This window comes from Gorilla gorilla, chromosome 8 (genome assembly GCF_029281585.2).
Source record: "Gorilla gorilla gorilla isolate KB3781 chromosome 8, NHGRI_mGorGor1-v2.1_pri, whole genome shotgun sequence".
NCBI classification, from domain to species: Eukaryota; Metazoa; Chordata; class Mammalia; order Primates; family Hominidae; genus Gorilla; species Gorilla gorilla.
In genome coordinates, this window is record NC_073232.2 from 129,181,449 (window position 1) to 129,205,170 (window position 23,722).

Below are 23,722 nucleotides of genomic sequence, written 5' to 3' on the forward strand. Positions count from 1 at the left end.
CTGGAATGAGAGGCCTTTCTTTCTCCTAGGCCTCATTCTACCTTCATTCCTATCGTATGGGAAGGGCCACAGAGCCGCATCAGTGATGGTGCCAAGAACCCAAGTTCTCACTCTAGTAGTCATGGTGGCAGGTTCTAGAGGGTTAAATATGAAGCTTCTTCCCAAGGTAGAAATCCCAGAAGCTCAAATGCAACACTTCAATAGGAATTGTAATATACTGTCATTCTGTTCAATTTTTCTACTTTAATGCAATATCTAAGGACTAAGACCACAATAAGGAATTAAAAGTCTGTACTTCTAAAAAGTGATGGCAGCCTGTCTCCTGCATGCCACAAAATCTGCAAGTAAAACTTAAATTTTACAAGTATCGCTTATAAATTAAAACTAAAATCATGGGATACTTGGGCTGACAGGGATCACCATGGTGAGCTAGTCTAACCTTTTCAGTTGTCAGATGAAGTGTCCAAGGAACAGTGAGGTTAAATCAGCATACAACTTGTTAATAGCAGATACAGGACTAAACTAGTGGAATCTTGATGTCCTGTCCAATATTTTTTTCTTACCACAACATACTGGTTGTCATTTATGATCCATTCATATAGATATTTTTCATGGGCCATATTAGACTATGTGCTCAAAGGCTATTTCAAGACAAAACCAAAAACCAAAAAGCAAAATAAAAGCTAGGAGAAATATACCAAGTTATGCCACTCTATGAAGCCTAGTGCCCAAGTACAACTTGGGTGACCTTTTAGAAAGCAGCTATTGTGCCCCTACTGCAAGAGAGCCCAAATGTGGGGCCTGAGCAGGTGGGGCAACTTACTAGTAAAAGGAAAGACCTGACTCCAAACCATACTGGTACCAGAAGAATCAGAACAATGGCAATGGCCATGCCAACGCTGAACTTTACAGGACTCAGTGATTTCTCAGACTGTGTTACAAGAGATGAAAGTGCAGAATTCTAATTTTTAAAAAGGACATCATTGTTTGCATTCAATGAAATTCCTTTCAAAATCAACTTTCCACGTTCCAATTATATTCAACAACATTCTAGCTAACATTTCGGCTGCAATTCAAATTAACTAATGCCCAAAAGAGCCCTAATAGACGTGGTTCTGAGCTCAATTGAATACAATCAAAGCTCATGAAATGAAGGGGGAAATGCTTATTTCATGCAAATTCTGCATATCACTCAAGCTTAATTTTACTGATAATATAAAGGTGGGACATTTTGAACATTACAGTGAATGAACTTTTAAGCAGTGAGAGTTATTTTATAAAATGCTACCTCTGAAAAGCTGATTGCCAAACAGTATAAAAATGGTTTGAGGCATAAATGCCAAGTTCATTTCTATTTCACTTCTGAGGTAACTATCTTTCAAATCGCAACAGCTGGACTATTTAACACAATCTGGTGAATCAAAGTATAGTTCTTCTCTGGTCTCCCAGTGGGATGTCTGCATTAGTCTGTGGCAGCCATCCAACAAATGACGCACAGCCGGACGGTCTGAACTCTGTTTCATTTACAATAAAAATGGATAAAACCGCAACCATATTTACCACCTTCAAGGACAGAAAACGGAAAGATTTAAATTTGTCTTTATAAAGTCGTTTCCTGGAAAAACTCCAAAGAGGAAGTTCCTTTTATATTTTCTCTGGTGTAAAAATAAGGATTCTTATTTTTTTCCAAGCCCTTTATACAGTTACTGCAGTGAACAGTAGTGGCATTACAGCAGAGGTAGTTTTGATTGTTTCTTTTGGAAACCCTATTTTTCAGGAGATTTTAATACACTTGTCCAAAACTTCACAAATTTTTAATACACTTGTCCAAAACTTCACAAAATAAAGTTTCAAACCTAAAGTGAAACTTTCTATATTACTACCGATTCTAGCATTATTTTAAAATATAATAAAGGCAGAACAAAGCTCAATTCTTTTTTGTTTTGGGTACTTTTTCAAAACTTCATTTTAGCTCAAAGAACGTATTAGTTTGTCAATTTGGGTCCACTTCTATTTGTAGAAAAAGTAGATTTAATTATTTACATTGTTAAACAACAGAATACTACTATGTTTGAAAATCTGACATCAGCCTCTAGATGCTGATTTGCTCTCAACATGAACAAGAATTCCTTTTTAACACAGGTAACAATGGCTGGGCAAAGATCTATGTCTATGCTCAGCAATATTTTCTTTAGCTGAGTGACTGCAGCACAGGCATCCCAGTACATGGCTTACCTCCCGGACCACAATGCAATGCTAGGAAGCCTTGTAGCTTGTACCTTGTAGGATATTATCTTATTCCTCTAGTGCAGGCTGGACTGCACACATTTACAGAATCTAAAATACACTGGCACAAGGAGGTTCAGGAAACCGGACTATTCTCACAGCAAAAGCAACACTGACAATGCGTGCACTACGATTTCAGCTCGGCCAAAGATTCTGAAATGTGGGTGATCATTTTCTTAAGCTTCGTTTTTTAGCTTTTTATAATTCTGCACAACATTAAGTTATCATGGAAAATCCACTCAGATTCCAGCTATTAAAAGCCATGTTATTTACAAGAAATATTTTAAGAGACATAAAGTCTTCCACAAAATTCACCATATATAACATTGGTTCCTTAAAAACAGCTGCCATGCACAAAATACTTGCATTTTCATTCTGTGTTTTTAGGAAAATACTGTTTTAAATGTAGTAGTTTTTCTTTCAATTTACTGTGTATTTTTAAAACTCTCTTTTAAGATCGAAAGTCATAAATTGCTTTTCATAGAGCTATATAATAAAGAATATTACAAATGAAATGTGTTTATTGGGTTTCAGAAATTGGGTCAGTTTATTCTGAGATCTGACATTGCATTTGAGTTTTAGCTTCTTCTATTTGAATAAAAAACCTCCCCTCTACTCCACTATACACAAATAAAAGGAAACATAAACACTGTGTAGAGACTATTGAAAAATGGCTAAGAAACTACAATGTACCAAAAGCAATTTGGTTCTCTATGCAGAAATGGTATATTTTATACAAAGTCTCTTAAAAATCATAGGTGCTTGCAACTGGAAGCAAACGTTAGAAGGCAATTAATTCTTTGAGAGAATTGAGAATTACTCAGCAGCATTTTAACAGTAATTTTGAGATTTACTCAACAGCAGTTTAACAGTCATTTTTACACTAGGTGTAATACATCCTCAACAATTAATCTGGAGGAAGTTGCTGTTTGCACAGCAACTCAGAACACTTGTAAGACAATCCTGACAGGCGGATCTTTCGGGCAGTCCACAGGATAACTCCTTGGCAGCGGGGGAAGGAAAAAAATGAAGTGAAGGGATCTCAACTTCCAGAACATCCAGTTGTTCTGCTAATTTTGTTGTTAAAACTTAATTGTCCATGTACAGGCGCACATGGAGAACCTTTGTAGCAGCGCTTTGCTGAACAGAGCTGTTTCCTGCAGTGTCAGTACACAATTCAGCAGTACTAAGATTACAGTTGAGAGCAGAGCAAATCCTTTAATTGTATAAGAGCATCAGATTAAGCAGTAACGTCCATGCAGTTCATTCTGCTAGCTGGTAGTCTCTTCTCAGAAACAAATGTTTACTAAGTACAGGGAAGGTGCCTTCCCTCCCCCTCCCTGATAGGCACTCATGTGCACACACACGCACACACACACGCACACACACACACACACACAAAAGAGAAAGAAAGAAAGTGGAGAAGCGGAGGTTATGAGGAAACGGTGGGGGTGGGAGTATCCATCAGGAAGAAAATCCACTCCTTTCCATCCCAGGACTAAAAGAACTTCCCTAGTCTCCATTTGAACAAAACGTGACCCCAAACCTCTCTTAAGGAATGGTTATATGGCCAACTAAATTAATTTCCAGCTGAGATAATTAGTTTGAGAGAATAACTTTATGCCAAGTTTCCCTAAAGTAAGTTAAGAATCTCAATTTTTATTTGCTAATGTATTTCAAAAGCTCATAATCTTTCATAGGATTAGAGAAAGTAAGTAAACAAAATAAAATAAAATAAAATAGCTCAGATTCTCCAGCTCCAGTAAATTAAAAAGCAGTACTTTCCTATTTCATTTTTCTACATTAGTTTCACATTAGAAATACTGAATGAAGAGACCAGTTAGAGGTCAAACAATGATAAAAATCAATCTTACTTTTAATTCAAAACCTGAAAGGCAATTAGATTTTTTTTCTTTCATGGAAATGTTTGACTGGTCACACCAACCAAGAGACATCTAAAATTTATCTTTTGTCAACTACCCTTTGGTTTCATTAATGGCCCAAACAAGATGAACTCTTACAAAAATAAATCTGTGTGGGGCCAAAAGTCACATGTATTTAGAGATACCACAGACATAGAAATTAAATGCAAATTAAAATAAAAATGGTTTCACTGGAAATGAACATTTTCTATTGAAATTGAAGTCTTATAATTGCCACATGGGTTTTTGTTTTTTAAATTCTTCTAGGGCAGCATGTAACCTCTTTTGACTCCCCCAAACGAAAAAGCAAACTGCCTGCCTGTCTGGCAGTTAAAAAGGAAATTGAAAAGAGCTTGATAAAGCTTACAGTTTTGAGGGGACCCTGGGGTGAAGAGAAGCATGATAAATTAGAAAAATGTTAACTTGAAGAATCTCTGGCAATTAATTGTGGCTTAAAAGGATCTTTGAGAATGACCAAGACGACACAGCTATGAAAGCACTGCAAACCACACTGTTGAAATGGAACAGGAGTTCCCTTTCGAAGGGCTTCTCCCTTTTGAAGTAAGGTTTTATAGAAGTAACTAGATAAAATGAAAAATCATCTTTGAGGCTGACTACCTTGTCTAATTGCAACTGTTAGGAGGATATTCACCTTCCTGAAAGTAATTAATTGAAAAAGTGTGAATATGGATGAAAAAGCTCAATTCAGACAAGCAGCGCCACTTTCAGATAAGATGGTTTCAGGGGAGAAAAGCAAGAGGGCAAGAAAACATGAAACTCTTAAGCCTCTGCCTGACTGTGATGCAGACACATTTTAATATCTGCTTACCTCTTTCTCCATACTGAAGGCCCACGTGTCCTGCCTCTCTTTATAATAAAAATGTCCTAAAACATAATGACCAATGGATAAACACCAACTCAAAGGTGTTAACCAGTAATTGACCAAACATGAAGCTCTCTTAAAAATGTATAGAATAAAGTGGATACAATAATAAAATGTATTTGGTGCTTTAGAATGTACGTTTTTCAACTAGATTCACAGAGAGTGATTCACCTTTATATTATCATATTATCATTTAGTAAAAGCATCTTTCTAATCCAATGATTACGGTCAGAAATTTTCAAGGTATTTGACTTCTGGGAAAAAACTATTTCTCAGCATGGTTAAAATGTTCAATAAAATAAAAAATGTGCAAATAGAACTTATGCTGACGACTAAAGTAGCTTAAGGCTGGTATTCTGACAGGCTAATTTCTAAAATTTATTTTGAAGCACGGCCCTTTATTGGACATTTGGCATGAAAAAAATTGAAATAATTTCTTTCCAATTATTCTTTAAGACTTTTTGCTAATTCAGATAGGCTCCCTTTTCAGAACTCTGTTTTACTGGGTAACACTTTCCTCCCTCGACAAGAGATCTTTAAATTGCTTAGGTTAGCCTTACAGAATGAGAAAAGGAAGACATGAAACTACCTATGAGTACGCAGGGCCTAAGGAACAGGATGTGAGTATCTTAGGGTCAATGAAGCAACTTAACTGCAGAATCATTACCTCCTATAGAAGGAATCTTATGGTCATTCTTTTCTTTCTCCTTCCTTAAGCTCTTAAGACACTAAACGCAGTACACCATAGTTCAAAAAGCATTGGCGTTGGAAATAAAGTTGAAAACGTTCAAGTGCAATTTGACCTAAATGTCAGTTAGAAGTATAATTTTGGGCAAGTTGTTTACCTCACTGAGCCTCAGTTTTCTCGTCTGTAAAATGGGGATAATGTCCAATCTATAGGTTTGGGAGAATTAAAATAATAAACAAAAGCACCTTGCTTAATATTAGTGAAATATAGTAACAACAACACAGAAGCAAATTCCAAAACCCTCAATCCCCAAACTGGAAGCTGGTTCCATTACCGATAGCCTCCATCTATAGCTAACATATACATCCTGCCTACTATAATTTCAGCACATTTCCTCTTAGATGGATATTATTTTATTGTGAACATATACTGATAAAGAGTAATAGAAGTATTAAAACACACACACAGAATGGAAGTTTCTTGGCATTTCCCCCCAAAATGCTTTTTTCCTTTATTATACCTATATCAACCAAGAACATCAGATTTATGCATTCTGTTGATAATAGAGTTAACATGTTTCAGGTATCTCACACAGGATTAAAATGGAAGGCAATTTCACCCACACTGATGTATACTGGGTTTTCTTATTTATTGCTCGACTTATGTTTCAGAAACATTAATTTCCTAGTTACTCATTACTCAACATCCCAGAACGTGTAAATGTGGGACTAGTCAACCTAGCTGGGGTGAAAGAAGGAAGGCTAGGCCCCAACCAGCTTCGGCTTGACTGTACTGCACGACACTCTTTGGTAAATGTGATTGGCAGGCATATCAAGTGTCTATGTCATATTAAAAAAAAAACATACATCTGCAGTGGTGGCGAACTGATAGCTATGTCCAAAGATTGAATCCACTTTCAAAAGCTAAAGTCATTTGGAAACATACGTTGAATATAGTGGTGATTAAAATGGGTCACGTCATCTTTTGATCAAAATGAATTACTGACACTATTCTCTTAGAGGACCAGCAGAGCGGCTCCGAAGCAGTCGTCTCATCTTCTCACCCATTTTCTCCACCCCGAAATAAACAGGTGGGAAAGACTGCCCAATTTATTTTCTCTGTGATCAGGTACTTTTTTTTTTTTTTTTTTTTTTTTTGAGTTAAGAGTCTCGCTCTGTGGCCCAGGCTGGAGTGCAGTGGCACAATCTGGGCTCACTGCAACCTCCACCTCCTGGGTTCAAGCAATTCTCCTGCCTCAGCCTCCTAAGTAGCTAGGATTACAGGCATGTGCCACCACACCCAACTAATTTTTGTATTTTTAGTACAGATAGGGTTTTGCCATGTTGGCCCGGCTGGTCTTGAACTCCTGACCTCAAGTGATCTGCCTGCCTCAGCCTCCCAAAGTGCTGGGATTGCTGGGATTATAGGCGTAAGCCACCATGCCTGGCCTGTGATCAGGTACTTCTAACCTAAAAAGGTCTAAATGCATTTGGGGCAATAGTGAAGGGCTGCAATGGGTATGTTGGCCCCTAAGAGTACTACTCTAAAAGATAACAGTTATTTTGATTTGGACTTCTAAGTCCTGAGGATGTATTTTAAAAATTAATTATTTTACATTTCTGGGTTTGTGTTTTTCTATAAAAACTACACTGAGAGACACGTAGCTAGGAAATAGGAAATATGTGCCTCTTACTCCTTTTCCTAACCGTGAACAGCTTTACCAAGTGAACACATTTGCTAGGAATTACTGGGATTCTAAAGCTGAAAGGGACTCTGTACAGTACGTAATCTACTTGCCTCAATTTTGGATTAGAAGAAACATAACAAAAAGAAAACAAAACACAGAGAGGTTAAACAACTTGTCCAAGTCATCTGGCCCAGTCAAAAACCCAGGGGTCTAGTATCTTAGCTTTGGTCCTTGATGATCCATTATCCCAGCAATATAATTGTAAGATAAGATAGGAAAGGAATTTATTAAAATGCTTTTCCTATATGATCTAATTTACATGACAGTCCTACAGGGCAGGCATTACTACCATCAATGTACACACCAGGAAGTTCAGTTACAGATTACATAACTTTCCCAGGGTCACAAATATCTAAACGGCAGACCCAGGATCTGAACCCTACTCTGTCTGACTTTAGAGTTCAAGTCTTGGAAATAACTGGGTGCTGCTTGCCACCCTGTGCATATGTGGACAGGCACTGGCTTAGAAAATAAATCACATTGTTTCCTTGTTACTCCCCCTCCCGACTACAGGCTTTTATTGATTAAAATACAAATCATTCTTGTTTTTCTGACCCTGGGCAATACTTAATTATTCTATTGCCAGGTATTATAGCTGTCTCAAAGTAAAAGAGTTTCTTTTAAAAAGTCTATAATTTAGGCTGAGCGTGGTGGCTCATCCCTGTAATCCCAGCACTTTGGGAGGCTGAGGTGGGTGGATCACCTGAGGTCAGGAGTTCAAGACCAGCCTGACCAACATAGTGAAACCCCGTCTCTACTAAAACTACAAAAATTAGCTGGGCATGGTGGCAGACACCTGTAATCACAGCTACTCGGGAGGCTGAGGCAAGAGAATCGCTTGAACTTGGGTGGCGGAGGTTGCAGTGAGCTAAGATCGTGCCATTGTACTCCAGCCTGGGCGACAGCAAGACTACAACTAAAAAAAAAAAAAATTCTATAATTTAGAATTTTCTCTCTTTGATTCCCACCCATTGATTGGCCTGAATCAGTGAATAAAATATCTTACTATATTTTAACATTATCAGATTTAATCTTAATCAACAGAAGAGCATGAAAGCAAAAAAGAGGTTTGCACTTAATGTGCCTGGTCAGCCCTTTACCTCTTATAGCATAAAGGGACATGATGAGCATAATTCTGATCTAAATTATAACCAATCGGAATTCATAACGTTCACATTCACTGTGAGATTTAAGATACTAGGATTAGATGGTATATACTTATTAGACATAATTAACAGGACACATTTTGAAGCTATTATTAAAATAGAAACAGAATAAATTAGGCTTTCCCAAGCCCTGATTATCTTTTCCTTTCTTTTTCTTTTTTCTTAAAAAAAAAAAAACAAAAAAAAAACAAAAAAAAAAACACCCTTGCTTTGCATATGTTGGTGACAGGAATGTTAATTTTAATTAATCCTTATAATTAAGCATTAAAAGTGTTTCTTGCTTTCTTATAAGTCCCTAGGAAATAAATCAGTATATCTTTGACTTTATAATTTACCAGAGAGGAGTTACTCAATTATATGGAATCTATACATATGTTGATTTTAGGAATTTATTAAAAGAAAAAAAACTTTCTAGGTATAGTGTGATGTTATTTAATTTTCTGGTTAAGTGAAGATCTTACGCAGATCATACTGAAAATGTGCTCATTCATTCATTTATTCAAAAAGAATTTATTGAAAGCCTACCATAAGGCAGGAATTGTTCCATGTGTGTACGACACACCAGTAGACAAAACAGGAAAAAATTCTTACCCTCATGGAGCTTACATTCCAGCGGGGGAGAGAAAAAATAAAACAATAAATATAATAAAGTATATAGTAAGTTAGAAGGTGATAACTGCTCTAGGGAGAAATGACGTAGGATAAGGGGGAATCAGAGCTTAAGGGAAGAGGAGTTACAATTTTGAATAGAGTGGCCAGGGTAGGCCTCATAGAGAAGATAACATTTGAGCAACACATCCATGGAGGCAAGGGAGTAAGCCATGCAGCTCTTAGAGAAGACCATACTAGGCAGCGAAGGGCCTAGGGTGAAGTGGTACTGGGACAAAAAGGCCAAAGTGGAGGGGGAAGGGAAGTTAGAGTGGCTGGGGCTGGTGTGTGTGTGTGTGTGTGTGTGTATGTATGAGAGAGAGAGAGAGTGCATGCATACATATGTTGGGACAGTAATGTCTGTATTTAGAGCCGACTGTCATTGGCATCCTCCCTTGACCTTGACTCAGGTCAAGAGCCAATAGCGCCACTCACGTGAAACACTAATGGTGGTGTTGCCACAGACAAAATAGAAGTGTGACTACTAGAATGCAAAGACAGTTTTTAAAAGCAAAGGAAATATTTTACTTATTAATTGCTGACCCGACTTCAAAGTGCTTTGACAGGCCAAGTCTATACAGTAAGAGAATGTGGTTAGTATAATAGAGTACTTATTAATAAGTCAAAGCCAGCCAGACACAACACTGAAAATAACCCTTCTCATTCCTGGAAGCTAGGCCAGTTTCAGGGGATTCTGACAAATGATACAAACTGTTAAAGCTTACATGTAACTACATTAAGTTAAACTTCTTTTAGTCATTAAAAGGTTTAAACATAAATGAATGAAGTGTGCCAGTCTGGGTAAATAACTACCCTATACACACACAGAATTCTCAGATTCAATATGGATAGTCTAATTATACTGAAGAAACAGATTTTTCCAGAAAGGTGCTCTTATTTGATAAATTACTGTCAATATGAAAATACACGGCATCAGTTATTTTATTTAGCTAAAGAATGTCAAGAACCGAATAATCGAGCATTAGGTTTCAAAGTTTAGAAGTTAATACAGCAGTCCACAGTATTTGTATTAGAGCTTTAAGTAGATAAATTAAACTGGAATGTGTCTCTTAAGCAGTCATTGAACAAGCAAGATGAGAAATAAATTGAGCTTCACATCCGCCTTTATGGCATCTAACAACTGTGTCTGTCAACACATGGATCCTTTTCACTGTCAATTCAACACACATTTTGCAGACCTTGGGCCTGCAATTATTTCATTTCCTTTCTTGGAAATGTAATTTCCACTTACTTTTGGAGAACAAAAGGCAGACAAAAGGAGGAAGGAGTTGCAGTATTTTCTGATTCAGATTATCTGTGTAAAATGGTAAAGGAAAAAAATCTATACACACACACTGAAGCATTTATCAGAAACTAACTTGTCTCAGCCAAATTGCTTTTGTGTCTGGATATTGGTTCAAATGTAGCCAGATTGTTGATGTCAAATTAGGTGTTAAACAAATTTAATAGGAAAGATGGAGAATGAATATAGATCATCTTTCTGTTAGAACTGTTCAAATGACTCCAGTCAAAAGAAAGGAAACACATGACTACAGGAGAAAATGTGCTTTTAAACACAGTGAAATTAGATAAAACTGTAAATCAGCAAAGAAGGCCATTCATTCCAGAAGAGAAAAAAAAAAGTTAATAGTAGCAATGAGAGAATGCAAGAGAGGAAGAAATACCAGTTGGCAAAAATAGATCCAAATTGAATTTCAACTTCATTTGTCCAGGTTTCACCTTTTAAGCTAAGACAGCTAGAGTTACAAAAAAGGGGTTCTTTCTCTCTTGATAGGACAGGAAATCAGAGGTTTAATTAACCATGATTACAATATTCGGCTGATCTGATTTGTCTCACCTCTTCCTTTTCTTTAAGTGACAAACTAGCTGACATCCTGGCAAGAGAACTAAAGCAAAACTGTAGACTAATTTCAAAAAAGAGCTGCCATTGTTATAAAACAAATTGATCCTCCACTAGATCTGTCTGAAACACATTCAATAGCAGGATTAACTCTTTGACAATCAAAGTGCCACTCTGAAGCAAGTCTATACAGATAATTCTTTACATAGTATGTTTTCATTTTCAGGATAGAGCAATATTAGGCACATCTTTAACTGAAGACTAGAAAAGAAGGTTGTAAAAACGTGCCCTTCTAAGTAGCCTCTGAAAGATCTAGTATCTTCTTGGGCTGCTCATGAACCATTAAGAGGGATGATCTATGTATTTAATCTTGAAAGACTGATTAAGTGTCTCCTGATGCAGAGTCTGTATCATCCAGATCAATTATTTGTGTAGAAGAACCTGATTACCAAACCAGTTTAGGGGAAGTAATTCTCTTTGTACATGGTACTTGCTTTGGATCTGAATGAGATCTCTTAGCTAGGAGCCTAGAATGAAAAAGCTGGCCCATCAAATGAAAAGAAGAAGAGAATTTACCGGCGAGCCAATCAAAATCTCTCTAAAGGAAACAAATCAAAGAAACACACAAGTTAGTCATTACAGATTCTTCTATACACCACTTAGTAAAGAGCATCGTTACTTACTGAAACGTAACCTTGGAACTTGTGCATCCTTCCAATTTACGGGGCCCTTCACCTGGCTCAGGTGTTGGGGGGGACGGGCTGTTGAATTCTGCCTCCAGAGTTTTCTTGTTCAAGGCTGTTTTTGTTACACTGGATACAGAACCCAACACTGGCATGGATTTGGACTCTGAGGTGGCTAATATCCCAGTTGGACCTTAAAACCAAACACATACCTCAAGTTTAATAATTCTGCATGATGCTTATTAATATGGTACTGAAAAACAGATTAGCTGAAAATCCCTCAAGAAGTGAAAAGGCCAAGTCTGTTAAAATTTCAAGAGCATGCTGGAAAATGTTCTTGTTGGAAATCTGCTCTGCTTTCGTGGTACTACTACATTTCAATCTACCAGGACCACGCTGAGAAATTGTGTACAGACCTTTAAGAAACCACAAAATCCCAGGCCACAATTCCCTCACTGACCAGGGTCCTTCGTAATACTGGAATTGTGGAAAGTCTTTTCCTCTCATAGAGTATGGCTTTCTGACAGCCCTACTCGAACCATTTCGCCTCTCAAGAGTTAATTCTTCCCAAAACTCAGTTCTGCATTTTAAACAGCAAATGGAACCATGTCAAAAGGCTCTTTCTAAAAGGCTCAGGAAGGCTTCTTGAGCATTAAACAGTTTTTATGAACATTTTCATTTTAATGTGAATGAGAAGTAAGTGGATTTGTTTCCTCTTAAAACACAGACACAAAATCATAAAAATTAAGTGGGAAAGAGTTTGGCTATTTACCTTCTGGACTTTTCTGCTCTTTAGGACAGGATTTAAAAACTATAATAAAACTTGTTACTGGAATTATTGGCATATCAATCTAAAAATTCTGGCCATTGAAGCCAGTCCCTAATTTTAGGTGGAAAGATTCTATCCTAGTCAGTTTTTCTCAAAGCATGATTCTAGTAAGTGCTTCTTGAAACTTCAGAAGGAATGCTTTTAAAACAAAGATAAGTCACAAATATGCAAATTAAATGACTATTTCTAGAAATAAAGTGAGAGGATAACCTTGAAATGTGCCAGTAAGAAGAGCACAAAACTTGGGTGTCTCTTGGGTGTCTATCCCTAACAAATGTCAGATCATCTTAAAATGGAAAGCACTAGTGGGTATAATCCAAAATGCTAGCTAATACCTGACCATTGGTATTAAGCTCTGGAATGCTATTCTTCCATTTGGATTTAATGTGCCTGATATACTCAGTATAATAGCGTAACATATCAACTCTAAAAATGAAGGTCTAATTTGAAAAACCTACCTAAGAGAGACTAAAAAATTGTGAACCCATTCTGTTGGACACCTCTCTGAGCCTTGCTCTATGCAGGTTACACAGGACCTCTCTGTTCTAGTGGAAGCCCCAGTTCACAAAGCATTAGTTTCTATCTTCCCCATTTAATTCACCTATACTCTCTAGGCAGACACGTTTGGACATTATTGGATATTTTGATCTAAAAGGCCTTTTCCGGCTGTACGTGGTGGCTCATGCCTGTAATCCCAGCACTTTGAGAGGCCGAGGCAGGCGGATCGCCTGAGGTCAGGAGTTAGAGACCAACCTGGCCAACATGGTGAAACCCTGTCTCTACTAGAAATCAGTCAGGTTTGATGGTGGGCGCCTGTAATCCTAGCTACATGAGAGGCTGAGGCAAGAGAATCGCTTGAACTCAGGAGACAGAGGTTGCAGTGAGCCAAGATCACGCCACTGCACTCCAGCCTGGGCGACAAGAGAGACTTCATCTCAGAGAAAAAAAAAAAAAAGGCCTTTTCCTCCCAGCTATGTCAAGCCTCATGTTGCATGGAGCTGTGGCAGTTAAGACAGAAGGGCAGAACACAAACATCAATTAATTTTAGAGTTCCTGAAAATATAAATACGAAGTTGAATTCAAGATTTGCTTCTGATCAGCTCTATTCTGCCCTTGGATAAGCGTTGACTGCAACACTAGTTAGCTTTAAACAATCTGTCCTTGTAAGAAAGATCTGCTTCTGAATACACCAACACATTTTCTGCAAAAAGGAAGGCAATTAGTGAGCTAAGCTACAGCTCTTATATTTTTCTTATATACAAAAAGACATTATAAAAAATGTACACCGTTTAAGAGTATTATTATTGCATCCTGTTTAAGCCACCCAGTGTTCTCCAAGAGGCACTTGCTGCTCTTTGAAATGTCAGTTTGGTAGGCCACAAGGCTAGTAAAACAAGGGAACATTAGTTAGATGCCTAAGAAAAATCCTAAGGAAAAGGGTACAACATCCTTTGTCCCTGGGGGAGATAACCATTAACCTGAGATCTTAGCTCTGCAAACTCTCAGGCTGTCTCTCTTCTGATGTTTCCTTTCTCTACTTGTGACCTCACATTTACTTTCCCAAAAGCCTTTCTGGGCAGAAGAAAACCACCCCAGAGATTCAAGTACCTGAGACACCAACCTATCCAACTCCTCACCTCTGTCACCTGACTCCCACCACGCAGCTCTGTGGCTTTACTTTCTTCCTTACTTTCCCCCGTGGAATTTTCACTTTATCATTCCACAGCCTTTATAAAAATATTCACATGGTAAAAGCCACCTCTAGTTTGAGAACAGAAAAATGTTTGTACCACCTAAAAAATGGTATGATTTCTTTTTTAGATGGTAAGAGTTTGTAAGTTTGTTTCCTTCCTTTCTTTTTTTTTCTTTTGCTTTGGCTATTAGGAAACTCAAAGGAAATTTCTGCTCAATTACAAGTCACTCCCTTAGTGTGTGTTTGCACTCTACCTCACCAATGAGTTCTCATTTTTCTATTCATTTATTAACGATTCTACTGAAAATGTATTTTCTATTCTAACTGCCCTAAAATAATACAAATATTTGTATATTGGTGGAATATAATACATTAAGTGAAAAATTCCCACCATGTTCACGAAATGTGTTCCTTTCTGTACTCTGAATTATTCAAATTTCTATATTAACTAAAATAAAAACCTTTGCTCACTTCTTCCATTGCAAACTAACTCTGAAATGTGAGTATTGCACATTTTGACCAAATTTGTGAGTGAAGTAACAATGTTTCTGGAGAAACGAAACAGCCAGTGGCAAAACACAAAATGTGAACGACAGAGCACTAAAATGGCACATCAACAAAGTCCTTAAAAATAGCAGTGTTTACATGAGCACTTTAAGGCTGAAACGATGAAAAGGATGACTCAAGCACTGATTAAGTCACAAAATGAATAACGATTATATGTTACAGGGAGGCTGCATAATGCTCGCAAAGCCATCCTAAGAAAAAAATGTTGTGGTACCCCCTTAATTTTCCTGAGGTAGTTGTTTTGGGGGGCACAGTAGGAGGGGAGAATCTTTGTAAGATTTTAATAACAGAACTTCCAAACCAACCTAAAAACTGAATGGCTGATTTTTTTTTTAAAGAAGACAATTTTCATCTTCTTATAATAAAAGTTTGGTTGGTATTAAGCCACTTTGGGTTCAAGGAATCAACTTACTCAATTGTCTGAGTAAATCTCTCTCTGTACATTAGAACTTGATGATCAAAAACCCATCTTTAATATTCTTGCTACTTAAATTTGGTCAATGTGACTCAGCATTTTCCAGATTTAAACTATTATGATAGACTACTTGAAGCTGACTGAACTCAACTAGAAGCTTCAGCCCATTAGCTGCGGTTGCTGATTAATTTTACTTTAAGGTGGTTTTTTGAAGTCGGCTTCCTACCTGGTCACAAGGGGAAACCTCATAAAGGTTTCCGTTAATTCCCATGACCGAGCTGATGAAACCACTGAAGACACGCACAGTTCTGGGATACATTTTGAGGCCTAATACAGACCTAATGTCACACAAATGCAAACTGTGAGCTCCAGACTCGCTCAGATGGTACGTTATAGTCAGTGACAGAGCTGGAATTTCCCAGTCACTCAGTTCACAGGCAGGCACAGTAAGTTAATGGATACAAAGAGTAAAGATGATTTTCCTGCATTTGTAACTGATGTGTAATTTCTACTGCAACTACTAAATGTGTGCTCATTTTGTGCCATGCACATTGCTAAGCATTTTTCACTTATTGACTTAATCTTTAGAATTATCCTATGAAGCAGTGCTTTTATTATTCTCATTATATAGATGAAGAAACTGAGGCACAAAGAGGTTCAGTAATTTGCTTAAGGGCAACCAGCTGGTATACAAGAGAACTAGGACTCAAACTTGGGTGGTCTGGCTCCAGAGCCTGTACTTGATGCTATATTGTTGCCGAAACTCTTCCTGAATGTCTTTACACAAGGGCATCTTGCATTAAACAAATCAGATCTATAAATGCCTGGTTACCTACAAATAAGTAAACACACCAATAAATAAAAATATCTAAGAGTTCTTATGAGATATCCATAAATATCTTTACCCATCCCATACTTCTCACTCACATTAAAAACAAATATTTTAATAATAATTTTTAAAAGATTGTTTCATGTAAAAAGAGACTTAGAAGAAGATGTTTCAGAGATGAAGAGAAGGACTGTGGAGAATTCAAACCGGCTTACTACTGCTATCTGCTTCTGCTGTCACCTTTCTGCGACGCAAAATCCTTTCTAACTCAGTTTCACTGTTTTCAGGGTCAAGGGATTTTAAGCTTCTTGAACTAGTGGATTTGTTAAGTGTCCCCTAAAGTGAAAACAAAACAAAAACAAAAAGGTTAATGTCTTAATACAATATACAAAAGAATATAAAAATCAAACCATGAAAACATTACCAGAATTTGAATGGAATTATGAAACAAAATGAATTTGCTATATATTAATATTTTTTAAATGTGCACATTTTCAACAAGACAGAGTGTTGGATCATTTAAGAAGATGCTATTGATGGTGTAAATGCTAGCTTTTGTTTCAGAAGAACAGTACAAGAACACTTCTGGAAGAGGTGACTATATGAAATTCATCAGTGGGAAGGTACCTGCATAGCGACGATTAAGACGTGATGTGTGTTGACTGGGTGGAGAAGAGAATTGATATATTAAACTCACCTTAGAAGGAAATCTTTATATGGCAGCCACAAGCTACTAAACTGAAATCACAGCGGCACTGAAAAATGTGTGACTGATCCTTCAGAGGGTGACCCTGGCTGCACACCTGATGTCCATGGCGTCGTAGCTGTCAAAGGAGGCACATAATGCTCTCCAGGGGCCGACCCAAAGAAGGGCTGCACTGAGCACATCTTGACTTCAGTATGAAAGGAAAGTTATAATCATACAGAGAGGCAAGCAAGGGTCGGCATCTTAACTCCACATTCCTAACACAGGAGACAGTTAATGTACTATTCAGGGCCCAGAAGACACTGAAGGAAACAAGAGATGCTATAAATCTGTACTCCTGCTGAAACTGATACTGGCTTTCAAGAAGACAGAGGAAGATCCATGTTTCCCTGCTCTGGTTCCTCTGCGAAGTATGTTACAGAGTGAGAGCTATGGTTTTCCATCTCCATTACTAGTTAAGTGTTTGTACAGAATACTGGGTGATGTATTTCTCAGTGATACATAAGGATTTAATACATCAACAAGTCTTTCATAAGAGATGCCCATTATTTCTTAGAAACGGTCCTTCTCAACTGTGCCACATACTTGGGAGGCAGCGGAGGGAGGGGAAGGCAGCAGAACCATAATCTTTTGATCAGAGGAAATAAGAACCTCAAGTCTGGTATAACTTGCCAGACTTCATGCCAGAGTCAAAAGACAGCCTTTGTCCACCAAGGCTAATAATCTTGCCAGCCTTTGTAATGTTTGAACTCACTAAGGACTTGCCTTAATCCTGCTCCCTCCCTGCCTGCCAACTACCTGAAGGATTCTAATAATTCTACTGGCTAAAAATGGTAACCCTTGTTTCTTCTTTAGCATATAAAACAAAAAAAAGGTGCTTGTAAAATCAGATGGTTACAAATCTCATAATTAACCTCTATTAAGAGGTTATGTTATTTTGTTTAGGGAAGTTTTTCCCTAACTGCTTAAAGTTACAGAAAAGTAACCTGTTGTCAGGGAGGAAACTGACTAACAAGATTAGGAGATTATATTATTTTGCTGTCAGCTGCCTAATCAACTGGTTTGCAAAAGACTTAAATAAGGCTCATATTTTAATCAGGCATATAATTTTTTCCTTAGAAGTATCTCTTTTTGTTTTTCATTTATTGTGTAAATACATTAAAAGGACTATCACATCACATGTAACACTATAATGGCTTATTTTATCATTAAAATCTGGTTTGTTTCTTTAACATTGCTGATATGCTTCTATGTGTAGAAGAGTCACACCATGAGGTATGACCGATACTGACAAGATACAGAAAATAGAACCATAGCCACTTTACATTTGAAAAAAGTACTACAACTACTATTCCCATATCATTTGTATTTACAATTTTAAAAACTTACCATCTCTATCATTTGTAAACAGATATTTGAAAAACACATGGTCATCACTACTAAAATAAGTTGTAAAACTACTACATTGTTTCAATAGCAAGGACACTGTGTAATTTTTCTCAATGGCTTGATTTAATTCAAGGAAAACTTATGTGTGTGTTCGTACATACATACCTACCTTTCAAGGATATCTTTTATTGATGAGTGTATCTTTCACAATATTTTCTAGTTTTTTATTTGGATAATGGCATTATTTCCTCAAATTCTTAACTATAGTAAGCTACTCTCTCATCATACCCGATTACCGAAGGAATCCATTTTCCATGTTTTAACCCTTGAATCCCCAACTTCTTTCTCCATTTACTGATGGATGTGGTGGCTTCAGCTAATATGTGAGTAAACTTTCAATACAAGGGCAATTGTGGAGGAAAGAAAGGTTTCTGCATGACTCTCAACTGAAATGATGAAGAGCTCAGCTAATAAAATACCAAGACTATTTTAGTTATCTCTTTATATTAGAATCATAAAATTTGAGAATGAGAAATTAACTTAGAAACTGTGGTGCATATAATCCTTCACTTTATGGAAAAGAGAATTCAAATTCAGTGAGCCTCAAGGTCTGGGGACAGGTCCCACAATAAGTCATTGACAGTGCTGGATCTAGAACTTAGATTTCCCAAGTCCCAAACCAATACTCTTTTTCTACTTCAAACCACTGTGATCATTTAACAATCTTAGGCCCCATGTTAGTTAAATGTTCATAATACTAACTAATCTAATTGTCAGGCAAAATTAACTATTTAAAAATTTCTGGGTATTTTGGAAAACTGAAGATGCCTGAAAAAGACCCATAATATAATTTTTTTTAAATTGCTTTTAGTTCTTTGATTTACAGCCAACTGAAATTGAGAAGAGAATTTTGATTTGTACCAATCTATTCTTCAGCAATCACCACTGTCACTTAGAGTGGCTTTTTAAGTGACTGAGGTGACTCAAAAGGTTTCATTTCCTAAACCTCAAAACCTTTTGTGACTATGAGAAATGGACTATACATATTTTTATCTACAAAATATCCAGCTTTAAAACTTAAGTGGAAGTAGGTTTGGAAAAATGAGGTCAGTCAATACTGAGACATTAAAAATTGGCTTGAAAATTGTTCAACTCAGAAAATAGAATAGGGTTTTGAAACTCCCCCAAACCAGAGACTTGTTTTCTACCTGGGGGCTAACTTAGCAGATGGCCAAATCACTAAGTCTTACAACGTGGGTCACATTCCATTTCATCAAAAAATAACCCACACTGAGCTTCTTTCTGGTTCTGCTCCACAATAGAAATGAACACAGTGTTTTTTGGTTTCTTGATAACCCCTGGTACCAGTGCTTGTGTTTTTCAGTACACAACTGCAGGCTTTTCGTGTTCCGTCTTAATTGTTTCTTACATGCCATGATTGTGAGGTTGGCACCATGTGCTTTACAGGGTACTAACTTCAATAATCCTAATAGTCTGAACTCCAGCAACAAGCACCACTAAAGACCCAAATGTCTGGCAGGTTGAGCTAGGAGCTTTCTTTTTATCTTTCTTATAAGAATGTGTGTGGTTTATAGGCTCCAGGTGACAGGGAATTACAAATAGTCCATCCTCCCTCAAAGAAACTTCTATGGGGGAAGAGGAGAACTGCCACTTGGCAGAGAGTAGGGGAGAGAATCATGAGTTCTACTTTTAAAAAAACTTAATGTAAAGAAGTAATATTGTCAGAGTAGTAACTTCTAGTGATACATTAATGCCAGGTAAGGCAGTGAGATCTAAAGATAGATCCAAGGCAAGAAGGATGGGGGCAATTTGCGCTAAAAAAGATGTCTTAAAATTTTTTATAATTTATAAATTATTTCACAAATTTCTCTCCTTGAAGTGGCAAAAAATTATGGTGAATATGGTATTTAAGAGTAATGCTGTAATTCAGTAAACTTGCTACCATGCAGCATTCTCAGAGAATGGGATATCTTGGCTAATCAAATATTATCATATGTACCTCATAGAGACGTCTGATTTTCAAAATTAACCTAATTTTTAAAAAGTCAAACTCAGTATAGTCTACTCTTTCACTGTTGGCCAGAACTGTGCCCCAGGGGACATCTTTATGAACATGAATTAGCATTATAACACAAACACAACAAAAGAGACTGTCATAGGGAGTTCTCCTTAATAGAACACTGAATAACAGACTTTTCTGATCAAAGAATCCATTAGATAATCACCACATGCTTTTTCAATGGCTTTAATACACTATTCTGTAGGTAGGCCACCACTGTTAGCCAGTGATATACCTCTCTTCAGTGCTAATCCCACACACTTAAAACTAAAGCAAACTAATTAAGCCATTCTGGGTTAAGTCTACTGTTTAAAGACATGCTTGATGAAAATAATCTTGTTTACCACAATTATGTGGATGTCTACATGCAATGCATAATTGGCACAGCAACAACAAACATGGGAGTATTCAGTCTTGTACCTCCGCCCCCATGTTTGTTGACTTACTGTGCATAATAACTGGGACTGGGACCGTAACAGGATCTGAGAATAGAGCTCTTAGTATCTGAAACATTTTCTAAGTGAGGCATCTGTCTCTAACAGCAACTGCTGGAGAGTGCAGTAGCTGCTGATTCCATTGGCAAAAGCTCACAGTTTGAAAAGCAAAAATATGACTAGGAAGGGACACAAAGCATGCTCTCCAACTGTCAGAAAATAAAACTAGTAACATAAAAAAAGGGCCTCTTATTTTATTCCTCAATTTATCATCAAATAATTGTTTCGACTGTGAGGAAAGGCAGACTGTGACCCTGATACGAAGCTATCTGGGGAGGAACTTAGCTTCACATTTAGTATTCTCCTTTTAGGCTTCAAAGTAAAGCATTATTCATCTATTATATTTCTGTTTTTCATCAACATGTATGGACCCTTACATATGGCCAGCCACTTCATCTTCAAGCTGTGATGCCAGGATTGGAGGGCAAGAACAGGAAACAACGACTTTGGTGAAAGTGTAGCCACTCTTTTAGAACAAAAACAGCACAGTGTTATTTGAAAAATTATTAACATATGTGATGGAGCAGTCTGTAAGCACAATCAAATAAACTGGCCAAAGATGAGGCTAATTGTAAATGGGAATAAAACACACCACAAACAATTCACAAAAAACAGATTTTAAAATACTCTCCTTTCATTTCCCCATTAGCTAAACAATAAACCGAAATCTATTCTTACCAGTATTCCTTTTAGTTCATCCACTGCACTTTCGCAGCCTTTCGAAGATTCTGGCTATAATTTTAATAAGAAAGAAAAATTACTGAGTAATTCAGTTTAAGAATACTAAACAATGATTTTTACATGGCAAACTATTAGTAGCCTTATATTGGTAATATGTATGACTATATATATTTTTAAACTAGGACTATGTCTTAAGGTTAGGAAAAAATACTAGCCATGTTAGTGCTTTCAAGTAGCAGTTAAACAAAAAATAAGAAGTTATATCAAAGCAAAAGGAGACAAGCTACCCTCTTCTAAATACCATATTGTTACCTCTTGATTATTATCATAGACAGAGAAGATTTGGTAGACATTGGATTTCAAAGATCTGATTCCAAATTATTCAGAGCTTCTTACGATAAACTGTCCTCTACCTGCATTGCTGGACTCTGCCAGCAAGCAGAGACTAGAAACAAGGCAGTGCAGAGCAGAAGCAAGCCACAGGGCAGAAAACCTGTCTCAGCTCCACCAGCTATGGGAGGAGGTCAGCTTACAGGGGCCTGGCATGTAAGAATTTCACAAGAGGACAGAGTCGAGAGAGCAGGGACCAGCAAAGAACCTGGCTACAGGAGAAAGTTAGCATGGCTGGCTGCCAGAGCAGCCAAAGACCTCAGAGGAGGTGTAGTCCAATCACTCATCTTGGAAGGAAAGTCAGGCTTCAGCAAGGTAGTATTTGAGTTAGGTGTCTTGATTACAAGCTCAGCTCTCTTCTGGCCATACCATGGACAAAATAATCTGAAGTAAAATTCTGGGTATGATTTGCCTGCCCCACAATACCTAACGATCTCTGCAGATCACTCAACTAATTTAATGGAGGGAAAATTTAGCATGAGGACCTCATGAAAAGTAAGTTCAGGAAAGACTTCTGATCTCCCTCATACCACTTCCTTTCACAAAGGATAGAGATGAAGGGGAAACTTGCAAGACATAGTGAAAGGAACCCCTTGAGCCTCTTATTCCTGGAAAAGAGGTAAGGTTATTCTCTCATCAAAAAAATGAGAGTTAATTAACAGCAACCTATAATCCTTTCCTCTCAAAAACAATTTAAAAATAAGATCCTACTTCAAATTTTAAAAACAGAGAAGTAAGAGAGAGAGAGGTTTGCTGCTCATGTACAAAGCTGACTAAGGCATTCAGCTCTCATAGCGCAGATTTTCTGTGAAATACACATGCCCTTAGTGCCAGTCAATAAGCACTAAGACACTAATTTCAACCACACTAGCACCACCACCACCACCAAGGAATTTTGAAAATAAGCGGTTAAATTAATATTCTCAAGGCAGGCTTGACTTCTGCAGGTCAACCCTTCAGGTGATAAGCTGTGACGTTCAAACAAATGCCCTGCCTTTAGGCATACCCAAAAGTGCTGCCATGCCACTCAGGCTGCCCTCTGACTGCACAAGCCTTTCGAACCCTGGACCACAAAATGTCACCATTTGTGACATTTCAGGAAAGCCCTGATGGTACTAGGGGAAGACGTCTGTCCTCAAGCATGCAGTGACAATTTGTTTTAAAGGTTATTGACCAGGTCATTCAGCACTATATCTACACAGCTCAAGATTACCAGCAAAAAACCCAGTTGTCCACTGATCCTTGTTCAGTTGCTTCCCAGATTTTGAATTGACATTAAATAATGTGTAACTGCAGGAAGAGTCATGGGAAGAAAGAAAAAGCACAAAGTGATACTCTGAAAATGAAAGTACGTATGGAACATTGATTGCTTATGATTTAAGAAGTTTTCAACTTTTTTCTTTCTAAAACTAATTTTGTTTCTTTATGGCATTGTATTTTTCTCTAGTAATAGTTTGGTTTTGCTTATTCTTTCCATAATTAGTGGTGATGTGAAAGTCATAAAAATGGATTCTTTTTCAAAGGTGGCACTCAGACCTTGCATTTTAAAGTATTTTCACACTTTATTCCATTTAATGCCTTAGTCTTTATTCCATGTGTCAGATAAGGCAGGTGGCTATCCCCATCTTGAAGAGAAGAAGTGTGGGGAAGCTGGGTGACAGTGCCAGGGCCCAACTCCAAGAGCTCTGCTCTTCACTCTCTTGCCAGACACCAGCACTGGGCCAGCTGTGCCAGATCATTCTACACACTCAGCTTCTCCTCCGGT

At 37.4% G+C, this 23,722-nt stretch overlaps 1 protein-coding gene across 5 annotated transcripts in view; it reads right to left on the reverse strand.

Moving 5' to 3' along the window:
• The window catches only part of SHTN1 (shootin 1), a 120,023-nt gene that overhangs the window by 5,140 nt on the left and 91,161 nt on the right, over window positions 1–23,722 (reverse strand). For 3 of the 5 annotated variants that reach the window (XM_004050150.5, XM_019034721.4, XM_063710535.1), the window contains exons 14-16: window positions 21,565–21,618; window positions 16,433–16,553; window positions 11,885–12,077 (exon numbers count right to left, since the gene is read on the reverse strand). In XM_004050150.5, the coding sequence (XP_004050198.3) occupies window positions 11,885–12,077; window positions 16,433–16,553; window positions 21,565–21,618 (368 nt within the window). The remainder of the gene's footprint in view (window positions 1–11,884; window positions 12,078–16,432; window positions 16,554–21,564; window positions 21,619–23,722) is intronic. The other 2 variants (XM_004050151.5, XM_055353273.2) reach the window with 1 other exon arrangement.